The following is a 20,871-nucleotide window of genomic DNA, read 5'->3' as shown; positions in this document are numbered from 1 at the left end:
GTCCTAGACTTATCTGCTGGGTTTGATATCTGCTTTGTTTAACCAATCCTTCGGGTGGTCAAACTCTCCAATAAGAGGCTAAATGATTGGGTGAAAGGTGATGGATTCTCTCTCTTCTGGCTTTTGGTTTCACTTGGCACCACCACTACTGGATCAGATGAATTTTGTATAGACTATTTAATGTACTATATTTCACCATTATCCTTCTCTTGTGGGGATTTGGACAATATTTTTTTTTTACAATTTATTTATTGTTAATTACCATCTTAAGTGCTACACTAAGTGTTTTTAATTTATTATTTTGGTACCTAGATAGATAATGTAAGTTTTGGCAATGGGAAAGGAAGATGTAAACCCCGTTATTGTTATTATGGAGGTACCGAGTGGTAGAATTTTGCTCTTAATATAATTTATGCGGAGACCTGAAAAAAGTCGGAATTCATCAAAGATATGTGTAATGGTGATCATGTCCGAGAGGGGGTTGAGGAGAAGATCAGGAAATCATCTGCAAAGAGTGCTGTGCTTAATTCCGATCTACCAATATGAATACCATGTAAAGAGGTAGTGTCTGCCAGATATCTGGACAATGGTTCCAAAGCAAATTTAAATAATGGGGAGGGATAGAGGGCAACCTTGCCTAGTCCCCTTGAATAAATGGACGTTATTGGTTAGGAGTCCCGCCACCACCAGTCTGGCCATCGGAGAAGCATACATAGTTTTTATAGGGTGGAGAAAAGGACCCGAGAATCCCATAATAGATAGCACTGAAGAAAGCCATTTAAAGGCTTTCGCCGCGTCTAGAGTGATGATGGCAAAGTCCCCAGTTGGGTTGGTTTGGCATGTTTTAAGACCATCATGACCTTTCTGATGTTTAGGGAGGCAGTTCTTCCTTTAACAAGCCAGATTTTTTATTTTTAATTATTTATTGATTTTTCATGGTATTACAAATATCCATCAAAGGAGACAAAACACATATAAATATCCATAACATTTCTACATTTCCCCTTCTAAAAACTATTTTCTTTCCCAACCCTCCCCACCCTTTCCCAAACCCCACCCCCCTCCCTCCCCTCTGCATGCTCTCTCCCACTCTATTCTCTTGAGGCCTGATGACTTTAGGTATCATCCTAGTTTATAGCTTTCTATATTTCTCTTTCAATCCAGATTTTTCCCATTTTTCCCAACTAATATAATATACCCCCATCCTGTCTTCCTGCATATGGTAAAGTTTTTCCATTCTACCAATCTGGTTTACTCTATTGACCCAGTCTTCCTCCTTCGGCACCTCTGTTTTCTGCCAAAAGTTGGGTATCAACCCTTTTGCAGCGTTTAAGTAGTACCATACGCCTGATTCTTTGTATTTGATTACTGATGTCTCAACATTATGTAGGAGGCAAATCGTTGGGTCTAACCCTATGTCATTTCCAGTTATTATTTCAATCAGTTTAACTATTGTTTTCCAAAAAGCTTGAATTTTTGGACATTCCCACCATATGTGAAAAACTGTGCCCATCTCTCCGCACCCTCTCCAACACATTTTTGAGTTCTCCCCACTCATCTTGTGCTCAATACTCGGTGTAATGTGCCATCTTGTCAAACACTTATAATTAATCTCCACCGCTCTCATACTAACATTCTCGTGTATCAGTCTAAATATCTTTTTCTGTTTATCCTCATCTAATACCACTTCCATATCTCTTTCCCATTTTGTTATAAAAATTAACTTTGTGTTCGTGTCGAATTCTGTGAGTATTCTATATATTTTGGCAATACCGTGCTTCCCATCCCTTCGTGTTTCTAACAGCCTTTCAAACATATTCCACTCCTTTTTGAATCTCATGGTTTTCGGGAGATTTCCAATTAAACATTTTAATTGATATTTCCACTCATCTATTCTAATAAAAATCTCTCCCTTCTTCTCTTCTAATTCTTTAAGTGGTCTCAGTTCCCCCTCTACCAGAACATCTCTCAATTGGATATCTTCCTTTTTAAGCCATCTCCCTGTTATCTCTTCCTTTCCTGGAGGGAAATATTCAGTGTTTGCAAGTGGCATTAATACAGAATTAAATTCCCATTTCATGTTTTTGTGTAAATTATCCCATACCCTTAAAACATTTAAAGTGTAGATACTTGTGCTATCTTTAATTCCTCTATACTGTGCCGGAACCCATATCATCTTACTTAAACTAGTTCCACTATGTTCATTTTCAATTTTTACCCAACTTTTCCCCTTATGATTAAATGTCCAGTCATACATTCTTGCTAAAACTACTGCTTTATAGTATCTCTTGACATCTGGCAGTCCCATTCCCCCCTTCTCTTTGTTCCTACTTAATGTTTCATATGATATTCTTGGTTTTTTATTCCTCCATATATATCCTAACATTTTTTTTATTATCTTAAAGAAAGCCTCTGGGAGTTTGGTTGGGATCATTTGAAATCTATACAGTATTTTAGGTAAAATTACTATTTTAACTAGGTTTATACGCCCTATCAATGATGGATTTCCTCCTTCTAGTGTTTTTAATTCTTCCCTAATCTCATTTATCAAAGAAATATAGTTTAATCTATACAAATGCTTATATGAGGCAGTGAGTTTTATTCCTAGGTATTTTATATATTTTTCTCTCCATATAAAGGGGAATTCTTTTTGTAGCTTTTCTTTTTCGCTCTTTGGTATATTAATGTTCAGAATCTCTGTTTTTGTTGGGTTAATTTTTAAGTTCGATAATTCACCATACTCCTTCAAGATCTTCATTATATTTGGGAGTGTTATTCGGGGGTTCCCCACATAAAACAATAAGTCGTCCGCAAAGGCCGCTACTTTATGTTCTGTAGTTTCTGTCTGAATTCCCTTTACCGTTCCACTATTCCTTATTATTGACAACAGAGGTTCCAATGACAAAACATACAACAAAGGGGACAATGGGCAGCCCTGTCTTGTTCCATTTGACATCCTAATGAGTTCCGACCTCTCCCCATTTACCGTGATGATTGCAGTGGGCTCCCTATATAATTTTCCTATCCACTTTCGCATTCTCTCTCCAATCTCCAGAGCTTCTAGGCTGTCCATCATAAAGCCCCAGTCCACTCTGTCAAATGCCTTCTCGGCATCAATTGACAAGAGCACCACCGAGGCTTTCCCTTTTCTGCTTTTCTAAATAAGCATCAGAGTTCTCAACCCGTTATCTCTACCCTCTCTCCCTGGGACAAAGCCCACCTGATCTCCATGAATCCATTCAGCAATTAGATCTTTCAACCTATTTGCTAGAACCTTTGCGTACAACTTGGTATCAGTGTTCAATAATGAAATTGGTCTATAGCTGGAGCACTGAGAAGCATCTTTTCCCTCCTTATGAATAAGTACTACATGGGTCTGTAGAGATTCTCTCCTCACCTCCATCTCACCTCCCAGAGCGTTCATATACTTCTTCAACTTAGGTAACAATAATTCACTATATTTTTTATAGTACTTTACTGTATAACCATCTGGTCCTGGGCTTTTCCCAACCCCTGTACTTCTTAATGCTGCTTTTATTTCTTCCTGGGTAATTTCAACTTCCAAGGAGTTCAATTGTGCTTCGCTTAACTTTGGTAGCCCCGCATTTTTTAAATATATCTTCCTTTTTTTGTTGTTACCCTCTTCAATTTCTTTTAAAGAACCTTGGGGACTAATATTATACAACTTTCTATAATACTCCGTGAACACTTTAATAATCTCTTTAGTTGAGTGGACCAGCTCCCTTAGGACTTTTTATCTTTTCTATATAATTCCTATTTTTCTTTTTGTTCAGGGCTCTCATTAAATATTTTCCTGGTCTGTCTACCCATCTATATCTCTCACTTAAGACTTTGTTATATGCTCTTCTCCTCTCCTCTTCCATCAACGTCTCTAGTTCATCTTTTTTATCCATTAACTTCTGTCTTGTTTCTTTTGTTATTTTCTTCTTATCTGCTCCAAGTCTAATATTTCTTTTAGAAGCCCACTAACCCTCTCTCTTTTTTCTTTTTTCTTCCTTGCTCCGATCGCAATCAAAATTCCTCTTACAGTGGGGATCGAAAATTTGGGCACCCCAGCTAAAAATTTGTATTAATGTGCATAAAGAAGCCAAGGAAAGATGGAAAAATCTCCAAAAGGCATCAAATTACAGATTAGACATTCTTATATTATGTCAACAAAAGTTAGATTTTATTTCCATCATTTACACTTTCAAAATAACAGAAAACAAAAAAATGGCGTCTGCAAAAGTTTGGGCACCCTGCAGAATTTATAGCATGCACTGCCCCCTTTACCAAGCTCAGACCTGCCAGTGTCATGGATTGTTCTCAATCATCATCTGGGAAGACCAGGTGATGTCAATCTCAAAGGTTTTAAATGCCCAGACTCATCTGACCTTGCCCCAACAATCAGCACCATGGGTTCTTCTAAGCAGTTGTCTAGAAAACTGAAACTGAAAATAGTTGACGCTCACAAAGCTGGAGAAGGCTATAAGAAGATAGCAAAGCGTTTTCAGATGTCAATATCCTCTGTTCGGAATGTAATTAAGAAATGGCAGTCATCAGGAACAGTGGAAGTTAAAGCAAGATCTGGAAGACCAAAAAAATTATCAGACAGAACAGCTCGCAGGATTGTGAGAAAAACAATTCAAAACCCACGTTTGACTGCACGATCCCTCCAGAAAGATCTGGCAGACACTGGAGTTGTGGTACACTATTCCACTATAAAGAGATACTTGTACAAATATGGTCTTCGTGGAAGAGTCATCAGAAGAAAACCTCTTCTACGTCCTCACCACAAAAATCATCGTTTGAACTTTGCAAATGAACATATAGACAAGCCTGATGCATTTTGGAAACAAGTTCTGTGGACCGATGAGGTTAAAATTGAATTTTTTGGCCGGAATGAGCAAAGGTATGTTTGGAGAAGAAGGGGCACAGAATTTAATGAAAAGAACCTCTGTCCAACTGTTAAGCATGGGGTTGGATCAATCATGCTTTGGGGTTGTGTTGCAGCCAGTGGCACAGGGAACATCTCACGAGTAGAAGGAAAAATGGATTCAATCAAATTTCAGCAAATTTTGGATGGTAACTTGATGCCATCTGTGAAAAAGCTGAAGTTAAAGAGAGGATGGCTTCTACAAATGGATAATGATCCTAAACACACCTCGAAATCCACGGGGGATTACATCAAGAGGAGTAAACTGAAGGTTTTGCCATGGCCTTCACAATCTCCTGACCTCAACATAATTGAAAATCTATGGATAGACCTTAAAAGAATAGTGCGTGACAGACAGCCCAGAAATCTCAAAGAACTGGAAGACTTTTGTAAGGAAGAATGGGCAAAGATACCTCAAACAAGAATTGAAAGACTCTTGGATGGCTACAAAAAGCGTTTACAAGCTGTGATACTTGCCAAAGGGGGCAGTACAAGATATTAACTCTGCAGGGTGCCCAAACTTTTGCAGACGCCATTTTTTTGTTTTCTGTTATTTTGAAAGTGTAAATGATGGAAATAAAATCTAAATTTTGTTGACATATTATAAGAATGTCTAATCTGTAATTTGATGCCTTTTGGAGATTTTTCCATCTTTCCTTGGTTTCTTTATGCACATTAATACAAATTTTTAGCTGGGGTGCCCAAACTTTCGATCCCCACTGTATATATACCTTGTGGCTCTCCCACACTGTAGCTATCGATACTTCCTGTCTCGTTCTCCTTAAAATATACCTTAATCTCTTCCCCAATCTTCTGAGCTGTATCCTCATCCAGGAGAAGAGCCTCATTTTACCTCCATCCTAAACCTCCCATCCACCGTCTTCCCCATCCCATTTTCATTACGACAGGAGCGTGGTCCGAGAACGTTCTTGTCTCTATTTCTATTTTAACCAAGAGTTCAATGAGTTGATGGTCTATTAGAATATAATCCAGTCTCGAGTATATCTCATGTGCATTTGAGAAGAAGGTATAGTCTCTGTCTTTCATATGCATTATTCTCCAGGTGTCCACCAGTTGGTACTCGTGGATCACTTTTTTCAAAGCTCTCAGGGACCTACCCCCCTCTCTCTGCACAGAAGAGGTTGCATCCTTTTGTAGGTCCATACAGAAATTTAGATCTGCTGCTACTATCAAACGGCCTTTTTTAAAGTCTATCAATTTTTTCAGCAGACCCTTCAAAAACATCTCCGGCTTCTTATTGGGGCAATATATATTGGCTAATGTACACTCGATTCCCTGTAATTTACCTTTCAAGAACAAGAATCTCCCCTCCGGGTCGGTCTTTCTATCCTCCAGCTCAAATCTCATATTCTTTGCCAATCCTATTGCAACCCCTTTTGCTCTTTTAATTGGTGAGTCGGCATAATACCATATTGGATAATATTTAGATTTTAATTTCACATTTGACCATCTCGAAATGTGTCTCCTGTAAAAATACCACTGACGTTGCTCTATGCTGTAGCTCTTTAAACAACCTAAATCTTTTCCCAGGACAATTCAACCCATTCACATTATACGTTATAAACTGTATTTCTTCCATCCTTCTTAGTTCTCTCTATCTCTCCTCCAATTCGCCTCCTCCTCTTGGTTCCTTCTATCATGCAGAGTATTAGCCCAGCAGCCCCTCCCCCCCTCCCTCCAACCCGACCCCCATCACCCCCCCCCCCCTCCCACCTCCCTCTTTTTTTTTCCCCTACCCGTTTTTAGGCTTGAAAACTGCCTACTAATCATTTGTGGGTCTATTCCCACCATTGATTTGAAACTTTGGGGATAAGCTCCGCCCATGGACGGCTCACCTCTCCTCCGACCTCCCCAGAACCCCTCTCTCTATCAACTTGACTCAGAAAAAATCTTCACTACCCGCATCAACCGGAACTCCAGGGGGGCTACCACATCGACAGAGGTGGGGCCAGAGGGGTGAGAGAGGAAGAGAGAGAGAGAAAAAAAAATTGCTTAATTCTCCCTCCTTTCTCTCCCCACCCCCAGGCCCCCCCTCCCTCCCGACCCGCTGCCAGTCCTCATTTCTTGTATCTTCTGTTTCTCCTTTTTCTTCTTCCCACCCAGCTATCTCCATTCTTTGCAAATCCAGTCTGTCACAAAAATCCCTCAGTTCCTCCAGGAATCTCAGATAAGCTGTAACACCATTTTTCCAGCCAATTAGGCACGCTGGGGTACCCCATCTATACTGCACATTCTGTTTTCTCATTTGCTCCAACAAGGGTCTCAGGGATCTCCTTCTCCATAGGGTCTCTGGTGTTAAGTCCGCATAAATTTGAATAGTTATATCTCCATACTTAATTAATGATCTTCCTTTAATCTTCCTCCATATCTCGTCTTTAACCCCAAATTTTTGGAACTGAACAACTGTATCTCTCGGTCTCTCCTCAGTAGCCTGTTTAAACTTTCCTATTCTAAACACTCCATCCAGTTTGATCCCGTCTGTTTCAGGTCTGTCTCTTATGGAGTTTAAAATTTTAATAACTAGATCATGCAGTGTTTCCCCTTTTGCAGACTCTGAAATTCCTTGTACTCTAAGGTTACACCTTCTTTATTTTCTTGAACTTCCATCCTATAGAGCAATTTTTTCTGAGTATTCTCCAAATGGGTTATTTTTTTCCCTAGATTATCTATGGTTTGGGCCTGGTTTTTAACTTTCTCCTCTGTTTCTTCCACTCTCGATAACAGATGCCCTAAATCATTCCGAATAGCTGTAATTTCGTGTTTTATTGTTTTCTCCAAACTTTGAAACATTTCTATCATCTCTTTCTTATTTGGTACTTGTAGTTCACCATCAGATTCTTTTTTTTCCAAGCCATCCGCTATTTGTTGGCTACAGCTGCTATTCATACCCAATGATAATCTAGGACTATTTCCCAAACTAGTGTCCATTTCCGCTTTTGCACTTGCGCCTTGGGACCTTTCTGGAGTAATATTTCCATGTGATGTAAATTTCTTTATCGTGCCTGTTTGAGACCCTTTGAGCCCTGCTCCCTTAGGACCTTTATTCTTCATAACCTCTGTATGTCTTATTTTCTTCTATATTCTCAAAATAGGATTATAACGATCATTTATAATTTGTGAACCAGACAAGCCTGCTATTTTTTCTTGCGTTTTGCTCTCCTGAGTCTCCTGGGTCTCTTCTCTTCTTAACCCTGGGAATCCCCCCCTCCTCTCCTTCGCCCCTTGCTCCCTTATGTCACTCAGGGGTCCACTACGCAATAAGCCCCCAGCAGCTCTTCATTTTTTTTTTGGGTCCGTCCCAGGGAAGCAGGGTGGGTCTCCTGGTTCTCCCAGACCCAGGATCGATCAGCCGGCTGAGGGGTATAGCCAGAAGTACGCCAGCAGCTCCCTTTTACATCGGGATGCCGGCCGGCTTTTTTTTTCTCCCAGTGATCCTCTGCGGCTGGTCACGTGTTCCCGCCGCGTCACCTCGTCTCCCAGCCGCCCAGATCTTCTCTCATGAGGCGCCGGGGGGACCAACACGTCATCGCAGCCTCCGTCCTGCTCTCATCCCCGGTTCTCCGGTCTCTCCTCCACGGCCCTCCACACTCCGGTGAGTCGACTCTAATTACCCTACTCCAGAGGGTCGCTGGGGAGGTCGAGAAGCGGAGCCTAGCAGAGAGCTAGTGCCACACGCTCCCCACAGCCGCCATGTTCAGGCTCCTCCCCCCTATTTTTACTGTTAACAAGCCAGATTGTGCTGGATGAATTAAGGAAGGAATAATTTCAGCAAGTCTGATTGCTAGAATTTTAGAAAACATTTTGACATCAAGGTTTAATAACGAGACTATCAATAGGATCGTGGGCATAAAGAGAGAAATAATATTGTAGCATGATTGTATTAATGTCCTGAGGGAGGGATTTTATGGAATCCAATTGATCATGAAGGGAAGTGATATATGTTAGGAGATGGGGTCCCATACTTTTTTCATACGTGAGAAATCAAGAGAGTGCAGGTGGGTAATAGGGTAATATCAGTTTTTAGGCTTTTGAAATAACAGAGAATTTTAAGTCTTTTAATGGGAGGATCGAAGGCCTTTAATGTTCCAAGAGGTTACTCTAATGGGGGAAGTTTGTGGATGCGCAGTATTATAGGTATCGAAGCTAACAAGACTTTCAAGGAGCATGAGCAAAAGGATTTTGTAAGATCTGTAGATATGGGCTGAAAGAATGTTTTTATGTCTGATCTAACCAATGGATGAGCCATAATAGGGAACCTGCATACATATAAACATATATTGTAAAGCGCTGAGCAAACTGTTGGCGCTATATAAATCCTGTACAATAATAATATAAACTTAACATAACAGAGGAACTAATAAAAGTAACACTAGTAAACCGTAACCATGAGAACCTCATGTTTTTCCACATTGAAACACTGTAAGCCGACTCCCAAGAGCTTGCCCGACAGAGCTGGTGAGAGCAGCAACTCTGAAGATAAGAAAGAAAACATTTAGTCTTGATCCCTTCCAGGGAAGGTGTACATATGGGGACCAAGTGAAAAAAGTATTAGGTCAGTTGAGGTACAAAATAAGAAGTTAACCTATAAAGTATATTTATCGATAAGGCATTTCTTCTGCCCTTGAGGATGGCAAATTAAGAAAGGGCTTAGAAAGAGACAATTGTCAGTGTATTTTAGATCTATGGACACTTTTTGTGGATCTTTCCAGGGGCTTCTTTAAACCATGAGACATGGAGTAGCATCGCGTGCAGGGATGCTGGTCCGTGTCTCTGGATGCATAGATAGTTGAAATGCTTTGGCTTCAGAAGGGTCATAGAAGGTGAGCTGATCGCCTTTAGGGGAGCGGAGGCAACGTACTGCTGGGTAAGCGAGGGTGAATTTGATGTTTTGCTGGAAAAGCTCAGAGCAGATCTGTTGAAATGCTTTACAATTCTTTTGAGACCTCCTGGGAATAGTCAGCAAAGAGTAAGATCTTCATGCTGTCTAGTTGCAGAGAGTGTGAATGGAGATATTTCTTGAAGATGGCCGATTTATCAGTGTAGTTTAGGTATTTGACGATAATCAGTCGGGGTGAAGTGCGATATGATGAGTGGGCACCTAGGCGGAGCGCCTGTTCGACAACACAAGGCGAAGGGAGCCCCAGGGCTTTGGGTATTCCTGAAGCAAAGGTTCAAGAGGGAAGAGATTTGTCAAGATTCTGGAAAATTTTAGGATCTGTGTCATCTGCAATGCCTGACGATTTATGAAATTTGATTCCAGGAATCATAAAACTTAGTCCTGTAAAAGGGTAGAATCTTCCGTAACGGTGCTATGGTTAGAAATCCTTGTACCACCAATAGTAATATTAGCTTGAAAGAGAAAAGGAAGAAGTGAGAATGTAAGACTTCAGAAGACCACACATAAGCAGAGCCATTTTACAGTAACCAGGTCCCACTAATACTGCCAGACTACATTATATTGCTTAGGGAAAACTGCAGGAGGATAACAATGTCCTGACCACTGAGACTCTCCTAGGAAGTATGTGACTTATTAGCAACCAGCAGATGAGATCCAGCAGAGGTCAGATTAAGGCTGACCAGCAAAGGGATGCAACGTAAACTTGAGAAATGGTCTGTTCTATAAAGACCAGACTCAGGAAGTAGACAAGTGGCCATATAAGTTAGAACACCCCCCCAGGATCGTGGAAAGGGATATAGTAACTCCCACAATGGAGAGAATCCAGCATTCCATCGGTCACTTTAATAGGTACACCTGTTCAATTGCTTGGTAACACAAATTACTAATCAGCCAATGACATGGCAGTAATTCAATGCATTTAGACGTGGTGAAGATGAAAACAGAGCATCAGAATGGGAAAGAAAATGGATTTAAGTGACTTTGATTGTGGCATGGTTGTCGCTGACAGATGGGCTGGTCTGAGTATTTCAAAAACTGCTGATCTACGGTGATTTTCAAGCACAACTATCTCTAGGGTTTACAGAGAATGGTCCGAAAAAGAGAAAATATCCAGTAAGCGGCAGTTGTGTGGACGAAAATGCCTTGTTGATGTCAGAGGAGAATGAACAGACTGGTTTGAGATGATAGAAAGGCAAATATCCAATTGTTACAACCAAGGAATGCAGAATACCATCTCTGAATGCACAACACGTTGAACCTTGAACCAGATGGGCTACAGCAGCAGAAGACCACACCAGGTGCCACTCCTGTCAGCTAAGAACAGGAAACAGAGACTATAAATCACACAGGTTCACCAAAATTGGACAGTAGAAGATTGGAAAAATGTTGCCTGGTCTAATGAGTCTTGATTTCAGCTGCGACATTCAGATGATATAGTTAGAATTTGGTGTAAACAACCATTGATACAAGATAGGATGGATCCATGCTTTCATGTTAAGGCTGCTGAAGGTGGTGTAATGGTGTGGGGGATATTTTCTTGGCACACTTTGGGCCCTCCTTAGTACAAATTGAACATCGTTTAAACGCCACAGCCTACCTGAGTATTGTAGCTGACCATGTCCATCCCTTTATGACTACAGTGTACCCATCTTCTGATGGTTAATTCCAGCAGTATAATGAACCATTTCACAAAGCTCACCTTATCTCAAACTGCTTTTGTGAACATGACAATGAGTTCACTGTGCTTCAATGGTCTCCACAGTCACCAGATCTCAATCCAACAGAGCACCTTTGGGATGTGGTGGAATGGGAGATTCGCATCATGGATGTGCAGCTGACATATCTGCATATTCACTATACCTGATCTCCCACAGTACACAGAACATGGAAAAGCAATTATTTTAGTAACTCTAAACTGCTAAATACCTTTTCTCATCAGCTGCATATAGCAGTCTTGTGACTTCTATCAGTGTCCAGCAGAGCATTGGTAAAGCTTGTAGTAGTTGTTTTCATTCTCCTCTGTCTTATGAGGCTGCATAATCCCTGACCCCGTCTGGACAGTGCTGATTGGCCCTGTGCTGATCACTTGCACCCTAACAAAGAAAGTGAGTAAAGCTCTGTACTATCAGCAGATGGATTGGGGATAGTAGAAGAATGGGAGGATCAGAGAAGGCAGAATCACAGTGAGTATAATAAGCATGTGTTACTGTATATACAGACTAATTTTTACTGTTGTGGGTTTAGTAACACTATAAAGCATTCCACAATGGCAAGCCAGGAAAACTAACTAGGGTGGAGATATGGGTCAGTGACAATGGTAGGGTCCAGAGCTGGTAGGCACTGAAGTGTCAGCTGCTTACAAGGAAAAGAAGCAGTAGGAACCAATTCCTATTGTTCTTGCACATCACAAGATTCTTCAGGAGAGGGATACGCTTAAAGCATTGCAAGGGGCATAACCATCTGTGATGGAAAAGGGGTCCCCTGTAAAGAGGATTGCAAGACTGAATGGTGTAGCATTTCCAACAATAAGGTACTACCAAAGATCCAAAGTTGCAGGGAACCCAAACAAACCTGGGGAAAAACCACAATGGGGTGCAGTAATACCAGAAATGGCAGTTAAAGAGAAGTTCTGGATTTAATGGTTTAAAGTGGAAGCTACAAGTGAAAGCCTGAATGCAGTCCATATAGAAAACTTGAGAGGACCTGATAAAGGAGGCCACTCCACCAAAACGCAACGTCAAGCAATCACGTTGTGAACACTAATCACCTCCCCCTTCCCCTTGGGTTGTGTTCCATCTGCACGGAGCGTGGCGCTGGCTGCGCCAGGCACATGCACAGTAGTGGCTGCATGCTTTGTCTAATTGTCACTCATCTGCTGACATGGACTAGCTGTCATCCAGAGAGTGCTGTCACTACACCAGTCCCCACAAGTTGAGGAGGACTATTGATTGATGTGTCTTATACATTTCTTAATCATGCGAGTGTAATGGTTTTAGTCTTTTATAAATCAATAAATGGAGTTACAGTAGGGCAGATGTGAGCTCTCAGTTGCTTCTCTTTTTGTCAAGTGAAAGCCTGAGCATTCAAAATGTAAACCACTTGGAAACCCAAGCAGAATGAACAAACAGCCCTCCACTTGCAAAATGAAGGTGTACTGTCATGTTGAGCAGTTGAGACAGATTACTTCTGGCTTTAAGATCTGTAGCTTGAGTCAAAAGTAGACTGATTGCTGAAATGGGGTTCCTCTGCCCTATCAAGAGATCTCATGCATTAAGGCAGATGCACAGTCTGAACACCAAAAGGCAAGATAAAGGCAGAACAGAAGAAATGCCTACTCTTAAAGGGCAAGTTAAATGTTTGTTAAGCAAAAAAAAAAACATATGAATAGATGTTATGTCTGTGTAAGACGCACACTTAGATGCTTGTGACAATCACAGCTGAAGATGAGGGTTCCAGACATTTGTTGCAAAAGCTCCAGGACACAGGGGTTTGTACTTGAAATGAAGCAATCTCCTTTAGGAGATTTAATCCAAAATGATAGATTCACAGCTCCGAGTCAGCAACAGGGGGCACTTACCTCCAGGTAACTCAATCTAAGAAATTGTGGCGTTCAACTGTCAACGAAATCCCTAAAGGTAAAAACATAATTAACCTGTTTGATGGTATACTTGTTGACTGAAGTGTTTACAGTGGGCAGGGCTTTCAAATCGTCAGGTGGGACCCATGATTCCATAGGTTGTTTCCAATCCTCAAAGGAATGTTTTATATACCGAATATGTATTGGAAAGTTTTCACACCTGTAAGGCTGGCCATACATTATACAATTTTTTTGTATAATATTCGTTTAGATTTTCCAAAACCATATAAATATGAGGTCAAACCTAAACACTTTCCATATGTATGCAATCAGGCAGGCCCTTGCACTACATAGTTGAAGGTAAATCTAAAGCAAATTGAATAAGAAAAGATTCCAATGAGGACAACTCTATAGTAATAGGGGTCCCAGGATACAGATTACAAGTGTGTCTCAACTGAAAGCAGTAGGGGACAACTCACAGCAACAATAAATTATGTGGGTGAGGTCATCCTTTGCAGTGCAACTGTCCTCTGAGTGCCCTCTAAAAGACATGTTGCACCACGTAGCGAAATGGTCTCACGTACTCAGAAAAATGGTGAGCTGATGCTGAAGAGGGTTGTAGATGGTCAGAGGGGATAAGGTCACTGTAGGAGGGCAGTGGAACAAGATCAATGATTAGTTGATCCATAAATTGCTTCAGAAGCCTGAACAGCAGTGGGAAGTTGCTTCTTCTAGGCTGCTTAACGGGAGATAGAGCGCAAAGTGTGCAAAACTCCTGCTAGCAGTTATCAGTACCCTCAGACCTAACCTTTTACAGATATAGACAAGAGTGGTGGGAATTTTAAAATGGCCTTCAGAGACTGGGTCACACCAGGGGCTGTGCCACAGCTCTGGACCTGGAGAGTGCTCTGTGCTAACAGTACAAAAAGGTCTGGAAAGAGCCACAATGCAGAGATCAGTGCCCACAGGACACATTGTAGGTTAGCTCTGCCATCTTCCAGTGCAGTGGTGTCTGGGTATGGCTCCAAAACCGTTGCTGGGGATATGCCAATTTGGATAGCTGCATAGAGTCACACAAAAAACACACATCTTATTATACAGTATATTCCTGTGTCCTTTAATGGACAAGAAAAAGTGATTTAAAATAAAGTACTAACAAATGTGTGTCTATTTATGAATGAGTTAACTAAGGCTGAATTGTAAATGCACTGATAAACACTGTTACCCAAACAGAAAATACCGCAAGCTGGACACATAGTATATGTCAAATGTGCCATCATATAGATAACCACAGACTAGGGAGAAGATAAAGCAGAAAAATAAATTAAAGCTGAACTCCACGCATTGATTTTTTGCTTGGTTACAATGTACTATGCATATTTCATACCTCTGGGACCGCTGTGGAAGCAGGAAATCACTAGAGCAGTCACCGCTACTATGACCATTGACACTGCCTTTTGGGTGCTATGCTGAAGGACTGCCCCGCTACATAGTAAACACAGGGGGGGTGTGCTCTGCACAGGTACCATGCACAGAACACCTTGCACTTTTCTCAAAAAATGCAAAGTGTTCTCTGATTGGACATGGTGGAGCTTGTGATGTTGTTGCCATGCCTCTCCACCTCGTCCAATCAGAGAATACCTTGCATTCACTGAGAAAAACTGTAAGGTGGTCTGAGAGTGGTACCCTTGCTGAGTGAGATACCCTGTGTTTACTAGGAAGCAGGTGAGCCGCCTGGCACGGGACCAAGAAAATATCTGGTATCACTACAGTGTCTATAGCGTGACTACTACAGTGATTCTTTGCTTCCACAGATGCTCAAAAGGTATGGAATATGCATAGTTACGTTGGTTCAAGTTGAACCAATGTAACTATGCAAAAAAAAATAAAACTAAACAAAAAAACCTGTAAGTTAGCATTAAAGTGTTACTAAACCCAGGACTCTGCATTCACTATATCTGGTGTCCCACAGTACACAGAACATGGAAATGCAATTATTTTAGTAAATATAAACTGCTAAATACCTTTTCTCATCAGCAATTAGAGCAGTCTTGTGACTTCTATCAGTGTACAGCTGAGCACATGTTAAAGCTTGTAGTTTTCATTCTGCTGTAGGAGGTTGCAGAACCCTTAATCTCTGCCTGGACAGTGCTGATTGGCCCTGGTGCTAATCACATGCACTCTCCCAAGAGAGAGAAAGAGAAAAAAAAAACCAACCTCTCTCGCAATACACACCAAACTGAGCATGTGCAGAGGGTCTCCGCACAATATGTCTCATCAGGAGAAAAGAGGGGGACGTTGGAAGAAGGGGAGGATCAGGGAAGTCAGTATCAAACAGCCTTTTTACACAATGCAGAGGATTAACCCCTTAGGTTCCACAGTGAGTATAACAAGCATGCTTTACTGCATATACATACTGATTTTACTGTTCTGGGTTTAGTAACACTTTAAGGCTAGGTTCACACCTATGCAGTTTGAATTTGATCCATTTCCGCATTGCGTTTTTGATGCATTGTGTTTGGTTGTTTTTTTTTTGTTTGTTTTTTTTTTAATGTTTCTTGTTGCTAGGCAGATTTAAAAAGCAAAACACCTCAAAAACGCAGCAAAAAAACGCACTACATGCTTTTCTGCAGCGTTCACATTGAAGTCCATAGAACCAAAAATTGCGTTCAAAAAACTCCCTGACCCTTTCCAAAAAACGCACTGGGTGAAAATGCAGGGATGTGAATGCTTCCCATAGAAAATAATGTTAAATGGACTGTAGCGCGTTTCTTCAAAACGCTGCAGAAAACGCTTAGGTGTAAACCTAGGGTAAGGAGGTACAGCAAGAACCTATTGTGAGGGAAGACATATTGGAAGCTTAATGTGGAGAGGAAATATAGGGTAAGCGGTTTATTGCTGGTGGGAGGATAAATTGCTGATCAAGTACCATTGGTATAAAACAATAGGCAGAGCTGGAGTTAACTGTAAACAAAGGATAGTGGAGGTTGAGCAGGATCCGACCATGGCCCATTAATGGAATAAGTAGGGAGAATGATGGTGGTGACTGGGAGAGAGAGCAATGCAAAAATCTACAATTTCAGTAGTGGGAACTGTCACATACCACCTGTCAGGGCCAAGCTTAGCATGGGCTGTGAGTGGCTTGTCAGGAAAGAACCTCATCAGGGTTTTAAATGGCTGACCAGGAACAAGCCTTGCAGTGGCTGTAAATGGCTGGCCAGGAACAATACTCGCAGTTGCTGCAATGGCTGGTCAGGAACAAGCCTCGCGGTGGCTGTAAATGACTGGTCAGGAACAAGCCTCGCAGTGGCTGTAAATGGCTGGTCAGGAACAAGCCTCGCAGTGGCTGTAAACTTGTTCCTGGCTGTAAATGGCTGGTCAGGAACAAGCATCGCAGTGGCTGTAAATGGCTGGTCAGGAACAAGCCTCGCAGTGGCTGTAAAAGGCTGGTCAGGAACAAGCCTCGCAATGGCTGTAAATGGCTGGTCAGGAACAAACCTTGCAGTGGCTGTGAGTGGCTTGTCAGGCCTGAACTTCAAACTGGCAGTGAAAAGCTAGTCAGGGCCAAGCTTTACATGGACTGTGAGGGGCTGGATAGGACTGAGCTTTACATGTGTTGTAAAAGGCTGGTCAAGGCTGAGTTTCACACATGTTGTGAGAGGCTGGTCAGGGCTTATCAATTCAGGTTCTGCGATGCACATAAAAGTAGAAGTTCACCCAAAACCTAACTAACTCTAAACCTACTCGCAGCCAGATTCTAAAACTAACCTATCTAGCCCTGTAAAGAAGAAATCGCTATACATACCTATTCTGCAGTCTATCTGGTCTGGTCCCACGCCGAGCTGTAAGATGGTTTCAGTGTGTAGGCAAGTTCAGGAGAAGCAGCAAACAGAAGTCCCATAGTAAGTCTATGGGTGACATCACTCCAGCTTTTGATGGACCTATCCTGCACACAGACCGGATTGGCTTTAGAAAAGGTATATATAGTGATTTCTTCTTTATGGGGCTAGATAGATTAGTTGTGGCTTATTAATGTGGCTGCCAGTAGGTTTAGAGTTAGCTAGGTTTTGGGTGAACGTCTACTTTAACCACTTCAATACTGGGCACTTTTGCCCTCTTCCTGCCAAGGCCAATTTTCAGCTTTCGGATCTGTAGCACTTTGATTGTTGTGCAGTCATGCAAAACTGTATTCAAACTTACCATTTTGTTCACATCAATAAGAGCCTTCTTTTGGTGGTATTTGATCACCACTGGGTTTTTTTATTTTTCAAACAAATAATCATTCTTCATTAATTTAGGCAAACAATTTATTCTGCTTACATTTATTTGGTGAAAATAACCCAAATAGGTGTATATTATTTAGTCTGCAGGAAATGTATAGAGTCCAAAAACTATGGTATACAGTGAGGAACAGAAGTATTTGAACACCCTGCGATTTTGCAAGTTCTACCACTTAGAAATCATGGAGGGGTCTGAAATTCACATTGTAGGTGCATTCCCACTCTGAGAGACAGAATTTAAAAAATAAAACATTTTTAGGAAATCACATTGTATAATTTTTAAAGAATTTGTCTTGCACAGCTGAACATAAGTATTTGAACACCTGAGAAAATCAGTGTTAATATTTGGTACAGAAGCCTTTGTTTGCAATTACAGAGGTCAAACGTTTCCTGTAGTTCTTGACCAGGTTTGCACACACTGCAACAGGGATTTTGGCCCACTCCTCCACACAGATCTCCTCTAGATCTAACAGGTTTCGGGGCTGTCACTGAGCAACACGGAGTTTCAGCTCCCTCCAAAGATGTTCTATTGGATTTAGGTCTGGAGACTGGCTAGGCCACTCCAGAACCTTGATATGCTTCTTACGGAGCCACTCCTTGGTTATCCTGGCTGTGTGCTTCGGGTCGTTGTCATGTTGGAAGACCCAGCCACGACCCATCTTCAATGCTCTGACTGAGGGAAGGAGGTTGTTGCTCAAAATCTCACAATAAATGGTCCCATTCATCCGCTCCTTAATACAGTGCAGTCGTCCTGTCCCCTTCTCAGAAAAGCACCCCCAAAGCATGATGTTACCACCCCCATGCTTCACAGTAGGGATGGTGTTCTTGGGATGCAACTCATCCTTTTTCCTCCAAACACGACGAGTGAAGTTTAGGCCAAAAAGTTCTACTTTGGTCTCATCTGACCACATGACTTTCTCCCATGCCTCCTCTGGATCATCCAGATGGTCATTGGCAAACTTCAGACGGGCCTGGACATGTCATGACTTGAGCAGGGGAACCTTCCATGCATTGCATGATTTGAAACCATGATAGCGTAGTGTTCTACCAACAGTGACCTTTGAAACTGTGGTCCCAGCTCTCTTCATGTCATTGACCAGCTCCTCCCTTGTAGTTCTGGGCTGATTCCTCACCTTTCTTATTATCAGTGATACCCCACGAGGTGAGATCTTGCATGGAGCCCCAGTCCGAGTCGTCTTTAGCCTCTTCCATTTTCTAACACTTGCTCCAACAGTTGATCTATTTTCACCAAGCTGCTTGGCAATTGCCCCATAGCCCTTTCCAGCCTTGTGGAGGTCCACAATTTTGTCTCTGGTGTCTTTTGACAGCTCTTTGGTCTTGCCCATGGTAGTAGTTAGCATCTTACTGACTGTGGGGTGGACAGGTGACTTTAAAGAGCTCAGACAGATGCTACTAAGTTAGATTAATAAGTGGAGTAGAGGTGGACTTTTTAAAGGCAAAGTAACAGGTCTTTGAGAGCCAGAATTCTTGCTGTTTCTTAGGTGTTCAAATACTTATGTTCAGTAGTACAAGACAAATAAATTCTTTAAAAATCATACGTGATTTCCTGATTTTTTTTTTAATTCTGTCTCTCAGAGTGGGAATGCACCTACAATGTGAATGTCAGACCCCTCCATGATTTCTAAGTGGGAGAACTTGCAAAATCGCAGGGTGTTCAAATACTTCTGTTCCTCACTGTATGTCTGAAAATCGATCAATCCTACTGTGCTGACAGCCGATATCATTTCTTGAGGCCCAAAAATCCCAGGATGGTACAAATATCCTCCAAATTACCCCTTTTTTGGAAAGTAGACAGTCTGAGGTAATGTAAGTGGCAAGGCGAGTTTTTTTGAAGTTGTAATTTGTTGAAAATGAAAAAATTCACCAGTTCAGTACAGCATCATCATATAACTGGTGTGGAGGTGATCAGGATCACTGATTAGTGATACATTCAATGTTGTTACTTTCTTTTTTAGGATTTTTATTTTTTTATAATACACTGTGACCAGAGTAATATAATGTTACCATAGTAGCATTGTACTACTCTGGGGAAGTGATCAGTATTTTATTTATTTATTTATTTTACACATGGTTGCTTATAGCAATGAATTTTGTTGTTATAAACAAACATTTTACTGAATGAAATCAATTCAGTTTATTTTGTTGTGATTAGCCACAGCTAATCACATGACACAGATGGGCTGCGATTTTCCCAGTCTGTACCATGTGATCACTGATAAATCACAGCTAGCAACACAATGTATTCAATGGATGGTATGAAAGGAAGTCATCCATTGTTTACAATTGTCATGTGACCTGCTGTGATTGGTCACAACGGTCACATGATACTGGCAACGGGCCAGAACAAAGATCAGTCATCGGCTGTGTCCGGTGGAAAAAGCTGGTGACAGAATTCCCCGCAGCGTGGCCCCACGGGATGCCGTATGACGTCCACCCCGATCATTGAAAGTCATCATTGTACTACAGGCTGGACAGGAACTGGTTAAAGGAAGTAGGATGTTACATCATGTGGAGGGTGAACCTTCACGTGGAAAAAGACATTTCGATTGTAACGTAAATAAAAATTCCAATAAATGCCGCAGTATAAAACAGCAACAGAATATGTAAAACATGTTACAACTGAGCAAATCTCTTAGAACCCATACGAACCAGAACCATATCCTGGCATGTGCCCCTTGGATTGCATGTCAGAAATCCCCACAGGATCCAGATGAGACTTAGAACCAGCTGGATGAGAAGGAGAGTGCTTCATTCCTGGTTGCCTCTGCTGCTGTTGTTGGAGTGCACTTACCATTCGTGCCAATTGCTGCATAGATAAAACCGAGACAAAAAATGTGTGCATTATAGAGAGAAAAAAAAAAACTTGGCAAATCTGATACTATGAGATCCAGAAATGATATTTGCGTCTTAAGAAATTGCTGCAAGTATCAAGAAACAAAATTTTGAACTTCCCATAAAATCTTCTTCAAGTTCATTAAGGGACACTCTGTGTAATGATGCTGCCTTCAGGAGATTGGACACTGGCAGACAAAGCTGTATGACAGACTAATTAAATGTTCCCACTCCCAACATGCTACAATTTAGTGCAAAAGCAATAGTAGGACCTATGTCCTTTAAAGTGGTAGTAAACGCATTTTTG

General features: G+C 41.4%; 1 protein-coding gene across 1 annotated transcript in view; it reads right to left on the bottom strand.

Moving 5' to 3' along the window:
* TNRC6B (trinucleotide repeat containing adaptor 6B) overlaps positions 1-20,871 on the bottom strand; it is a gene marked incomplete at its 5' end in the record, with an annotated part of 282,305 nt that overhangs the window by 81,019 nt on the left and 180,415 nt on the right. Inside the window, one exon of the mRNA XM_089674295.1 lies at positions 20,382-20,538. Coding sequence (XP_089530421.1) covers positions 20,382-20,538 — 157 coding nt within the window. The remainder of the gene's footprint in view (positions 1-20,381; positions 20,539-20,871) is intronic.

Source organism: Staurois parvus, unplaced genomic scaffold (assembly GCF_062004578.1).
Source record: "Staurois parvus isolate SC_StPar_1 unplaced genomic scaffold, SC_StPar_1.0 ptg000149l, whole genome shotgun sequence".
Taxonomy (NCBI): domain Eukaryota; kingdom Metazoa; phylum Chordata; class Amphibia; order Anura; family Ranidae; genus Staurois; species Staurois parvus.
This window is presented reverse-complemented; position numbering and strand designations above follow the sequence as displayed.